At 40.9% G+C, this 6,000-nt stretch overlaps 1 protein-coding gene across 6 annotated transcripts in view; it reads left to right on the plus strand.

Moving 5' to 3' along the window:
* The window catches only part of AKAP7 (A-kinase anchoring protein 7), a 160,950-nt gene extending 157,088 nt beyond the window's left edge, over positions 1-3,862 (plus strand). For 2 of the 6 annotated variants that reach the window (XM_044292023.1, XM_044292026.1), the window contains exon 8: positions 3,106-3,862. In XM_044292023.1, coding sequence (XP_044147958.1) covers positions 3,106-3,305 — 200 coding nt within the window. In that variant the 3' untranslated portion in view covers positions 3,306-3,862. Of the gene's footprint in view, positions 1-2,242 lie in introns of all 6 variants that reach the window. The other 4 variants (XR_006388863.1, XR_006388865.1, XR_006388864.1 and 1 more) reach the window with 4 other exon arrangements.
* The last annotated feature ends 2,138 nt before the right edge of the window (positions 3,863-6,000 follow it).

Raw genomic sequence — 6,000 nt, forward strand, 5'->3', positions numbered from 1 at the left:
AGATGCAGCGGCGGACGTGCAGGGATCAGAAACAACGCGGGGAGCGGGGTAAGTATAACCTATATGAGGGGTCCAGGCATTGGGGGGGGGGCATTGTAGGGCTTGCCTAACCCCTTTAATGTAGTTACTGTTCCTAACAACTAAGGGCTCTTTCACACGAGTGGATGCCATGCGGGTAATCCGCTGCCTGAAAGAGAGCCAAGCCCCGTTCCGGACAGCAGAGACACGGAGCAGTAACATGATTGATAATACTCTGTGCCTCTCTGTGACCTTTTTACTACAAAATCACGGTGAGATAAAGTTATCACCATGATTTTATAGTAAAAAGGTCACAGAGAGGCACAGAGCATTATAAATCATGTTAATGCTCCGTGTCTCTGCTGTCCGGAATGGGACTTGGCTCTTTTTCACGCAGCGGATTCCACACACGGCTTCCGCTCATGTGAAAGGGCCCTAAGTCATCTATGTAAAAAGGGAAGGTATGCCTACCATGACCAAACCAGCAGTATACATGATTTGGAATATACGTATCATACATAATACCATATGCCTATTGCCACCACCTGGAGGTCTATCTATATGCAGCCCGATTCAGGTTAAAGACAGTCTGGTCCAGCTGTATACTGATTATCCCCCCAGGGGTGACAGCAGGAAATCAAGGTTTATATATGTATGAAGGAGGGATTATGCCCTATCCTAAATAGGCCGAACTCTTTAGCTTTGCAATCAAATGAAAGTAGGAAAACATTTAATAATTCACTCGCACGAATAGGTTTTTCTACATGAACTGCTTAGTTTAGTTTGTGTACTATACACTGTATTTAAAGAGCATCTATCTGCAGGGTAAACCTATTGAACTAGACATACTGTTTGGTTGAGTTGATCCTGCTGATTGCAACAATATCTTATTTATGTTGCAGAGTTGACCTGTTTCCAAGAAAATTTTATATTTTTTTCTTGATATTCAAATGAGCTTGTTAGTGCACTGAAGGGCAGGCCTAAGCCCTTGTAGCACCAGTTTGTCAAGATCCTGCAGCTCCAGAGACTCCTGCCACCCATTGATTGACAGTGGCAAACCTCTCACCTGGCCCTGTGTTCCTGCACTAACATTGTTGGTATGAGTATCGTGCATGCATAGAGAATCTGCTATTACACAGGGCATCAATGTACACCCATAAGTGGAGGCATCTGCTTCTGACAGATTTGTTGAGCAACGCTGCAGGGTGGTGATGAGCTGGTGTTACGAGGACTCGGTCCAGCTCCCCATTGCTCCAACAAACTAATCTGCATATCAAGAAAAAAGTGAATTTCCTCGGAATCAGGGCAATGCTGTAACAAAGTATTTTTCGAATTAGCAGGGTCAATTTTGTCAGGCAATTTGCCTGGTTTAATAGGGTTGACCCTGCTGACAGAGCTCTTTTAAAGGGAACCTGTCACCGGGATTTTGGGTATAGAGCTGAGGACATGGGTTGCTAGATGGCCGCTAGCACATCCGCAATACCCAGTCCCCATAGCTCTGTGTGCTTTTATTGTGTAAAAAAAACGATTTGATACATATGCAAATTAACCTGAGATGAGTCCTGTCCCTGACTCATCTCACGTACAGGACTCATCTCAGGTTAATTTGCATATGTATCAAATATTTTTTTTTACACAATAAAAGCTCACAGAGCTACGGGGACTGGATATTGCATATGTGCTAGCGGCCATCTAGCAACCCATGTCCTCAGCTCTATACACAAAATCCAGGTGACAGGTTCCCTTTAAGTGTATGGACTTCATGATGCAATATATTTATTAATCTATATATAATCTATATATTCAGCAGAGCTGTACAGAGATTGTCGTTACATCAGTTCCACTGAGTACTGGGGCTCATAATCTACTGTAAATTCAAAATTAATCTGTATGGTTTTGGAGTGTGGGAGGAAACCCGCACAAACACGGGAAGTACTTACAAAATCCATGCAGATGTTCTTGGTCAGATAGAAACCCATGATCCCAGCCTTGCAAGACATCAGTGCTAACCAGTGATCCACCGTATAGTGACCTTTTAAATTTCGACCTGTAATTGACATTGTTGTTTTTTTCTGCCTGATTTTGTAGACACAATTTGCCCTAGCTTCCTAATGAGTAATTAGTTCCTTAAATACAGTTTTCTGTAGAACATTGTAATCTGTACATGCTGTCTAGTGTTCTGTTTCCTTACTTATTAGGAACTTTTCTTTGTTATGGTGTGTAGGTCATAAGAATGGAAGAGAACCTGATGAAGCCGAGCTCTTGAGCTTGAGTAAAAAGCTGGTGGAAAATGCGGTACTCAAGGCTGTTCAGCAGTATATAGAGGAGACACAGACCAAAACCAAACAGACTGATGGGATCTTAGTAGAGCCTGGCAATAATGAGAAAACGGAGAATAACATAAAATAACGCACACAGCCTCCACACATGGATTAATGTATTAAAACGTGAACTGGACAATTCCGTTCATGAGACGCCTAGTTTGCTACTCAGGTGCATTCTTCATGGGGATTTAAGGACAATATTCTTTGATTGCATTTACACAGATGGATACATTAAATGATTTTTCTTGATAAACCTGTTTGCAAAGCCGAAAAGCCAAAGCTTAAGGAAAATTGCAAGTTTCCCTTGAGGTGAACTACAATGAGTGAATTGTATAGAAGGAAGAACAATGGGAGCCTTTTGTCTACGCCTTGTTGAGTAGCAATGAGCAACCAACTAAGAGGCCTTACCACACAAGGAAGCAATGTCATCCTGGTTTAATGGAGATGCTCGGCTTTGTTACAGAAACGGAAGGTTCTTTCTAGATTACTAGTGTTGCAATGGCAACCCTTCAAAAGCTATGCTAATTTCAATGCTGGATACTCACTGTTATTCTACTGGTTTCCTTCAATGTATTGTGGCACTATGCAGTATCTTCTCAAAGCCCATTAATCATGAATGAAAAATAATATATTTTTGACAAGCATTATTGTCTTTTTTTAATACAGATGTGTGGCCAAAAACCTGAATGTGTGTTTCTTTGATTATTATTACTTTTCTTACACACTTTTTGTATATGGAAAATAATGATGTTCTTTTCTCCAGGTCAAAAATGTAGTGATACCATCAAAGACATTGCTTTTCGAAAAGAGTTGAAGCCTCTAGTGGACAAAGTGATGGACATAAAGAAATTGCTGGCTCTTCCAGAGACACGTGCACAAATATACAAGGAGGTGTTTGGTACAAGACCTATTACAGGAAACAACAGGCTGGTGTTGCCTGCAGAGAATAAAGTACTGACATAAATACTTTGGGATGCGTTCTTGTACACATGACTTTAGCATTAAGAAGTGAGTTATGTATTATGTGTATTGTGAACCACACCTCATGCTGGAATATGGTGTTTTTGAAAAATTGTTGCATGGATTTAATTTCAGCATTGTCCACTCCTGCTGAAAAATGGGCTGCCTCTAATGATTCAGGAGCTACTTGATAGAATTCTTTAAGAGGTCTACCATTCTGTACTCATTTAACACAGTATCGTAAGAAAACAACCACCTGAAATGTTAGTAGTTTGCAGTGTTGCAAGGGTAATAGTGTTGAAGACCGTAGAACAGTGTTCCTCAACTCCAGTCCTCAGGGCCCACCTACCGGTCATGTTTTCAGGAATCCTGACATACCACTGGTAATTATTCTGTGAGATATTCTCAAATCATGATCGGCAGGTGGACCCTGAGGACTGGAGTTGCGGAGCACTGCCGTAGAAGGATCAGTGATGTCTTAGGGCCCCAAAAGACAATTTCCAGCTTAACAATGTGAAGGTAACTTCATGTTAAATAATGATAAACCTTTTTGAAAACTAGCATATGAGTAATTTTTTTATCAATTTGTAATTTTGTATTAAATAATTATAGGAGAAAATCATTAGCTTTAGAGCATGTTCACGCTTCTCAGATTTAATCTAGAGCAGGGTTGCACAATGTTTCCTGGTTAGGGGCCACATTGCCAGAATGAACCAATGACGAGGGCTGAAATTAAAATTTAAAGGTGTATTAACAACTAAAATATTGTACTTATGGCATATTGAACACACATTATATACCATGAATGTCTAGTTACACTTCCAGGACTCCCATCTAATGGGAGAAATACATGAAAAATACATGTGAGCAGCCACAAGACATAGGCATACATGTCTGTTACCAGATGGTTGGGGGCCGCACAGAATGGTATCAAGGGCCGCATGTGGCCCCCAGGCCGCAGGTTGTGCACCCCTGATCTAGAGGATCTGCCGGCAGGAATCCTAGACTGGCACTTGTATTTCTGCCACAGTGTGCAGCTTGAAGTGCGTTTGATCTGGACACGGTTTAGCCCTACTCTCATTTGAACATTGCTATCTCCTGGCTTTTCCAAATTAAATTTGTGAAAATAAGTAGCATGCTACTTTTTACCACGGTGCATTATTATTATTTTTTTTGGTCCAGCCAAAAGTCTGCACAGAAGTTTTTCGCAGCATATGAATGGATTTATGGAAACCCCATTCACATGCATTGGGATGCGGATTGTAATCAGAATCTACGTGGACTTTGGCATAGAATCTGTGCCAACATCCACATAGAATCCAATATGTGTTGAACAAACCATCAGTGTCTAGTGTAATACTAATTGTAAGTATTTTTTTAATTATGGAATCTGGTGGGCTAACATTTTTACTCTTATTTTCTGGAAGCGTTTACGTTTTTATTGTTATCTGTGATGATAATCGGTGAAACAACTAAAAAAAGAATCATGAGATTTTCATCAGCTGATTGTTCCAATTATGATGGGATTCACATATACAGTCATGTGAAAAAATTAGGACACCCTTTGAAAGCATGTGGTTTTTTGTAACATTTTTAATAAAAGGTTATTTCATCTCCGTTTCAACAATACAGAGAGATTAAAGTAATCCAACTAAACAAAGAAAACTGAAGAAAAGTCTTTTCAAGATCTTCTGTAAATGTCATTCTACAAAAATGCCTATTCTAACTGAGGAAAAAGATAGGACACCCTCACATGTATTCCCTCTTAAATTGGCTCAGATCTCACACAGGTATATCACACCAGGTGCACATAATTAGTAGATCGTTACTCTGCATGTTGAATGAGGCTTGCCCTATTTAAACCTCAGACATTTAGTTTGGTGTGCTCCTGACTGTTGAAGTGAGAGTGAGCACCATGGTGAGAGCAAAAGAGCTGTCAGAGGACTTCAGAAAAAAGATTGTAGCAGCCTATGAGTCTGGGAAGGGATTTAAAAAGATCTCAAAAGATTTTGAAATCAGCCATTCCACTGTCCGGAAGATAGTCTACAAGTGGAGGGCTTTCAAAACAACTGCCAACATGCCCAGGACTGGTCGCCCCAGCAAGTTCACCCCAAGAGCAGACCGCAAGATGCTAAAAGAGGTCTCCAAAAACCCTAAAGTGTCATCTCGAGAACTACAGCAGGCTCTGGCTACTGTTGATGTAGAAGTACATGCCTCTACAATCAGAAAGAGACTGTACAAGTTTAACTTGCATGGGAGGTGTGCAAGGAGGAAACCTTTGCTTTCCAAGAGAAACATCGAGGCCAGACTGACATTTGCCAGAGATAAAGTTGACAAAGACCAGGACTTCTGGAATAATGTTCTTTAGACAGATGAGTCCAAAATTGAATTATTTGGACACAACAGCAGAGGACATGTTTGGCGTAAACCAAACACAGCATTCCAAGAAAAGAACCTCATACCAACTGTGAAGCATGGAGGTGGAAGTGTCATGGTTTGGGGCTGCTTTGCTGCAGCAGGACCTGGTCAGCTCACCATCATAGAATCCACGATGAATTCTACTGTGTATCAGAAGGTGCTTGAAGAACATGTGAAAAGGGCTGTACGTGCAAGAAACCCCTCAAACATCTCACAGCTGAAAAAGTTCTGCATTGAGGAGTGGGGTAAAATTTCCTCAGACCGATGTCGAAGACTGGTA

Source organism: Bufo gargarizans, chromosome 4 (assembly GCF_014858855.1).
Source record: "Bufo gargarizans isolate SCDJY-AF-19 chromosome 4, ASM1485885v1, whole genome shotgun sequence".
NCBI lineage: Eukaryota > Metazoa > Chordata > Amphibia > Anura > Bufonidae > Bufo > Bufo gargarizans.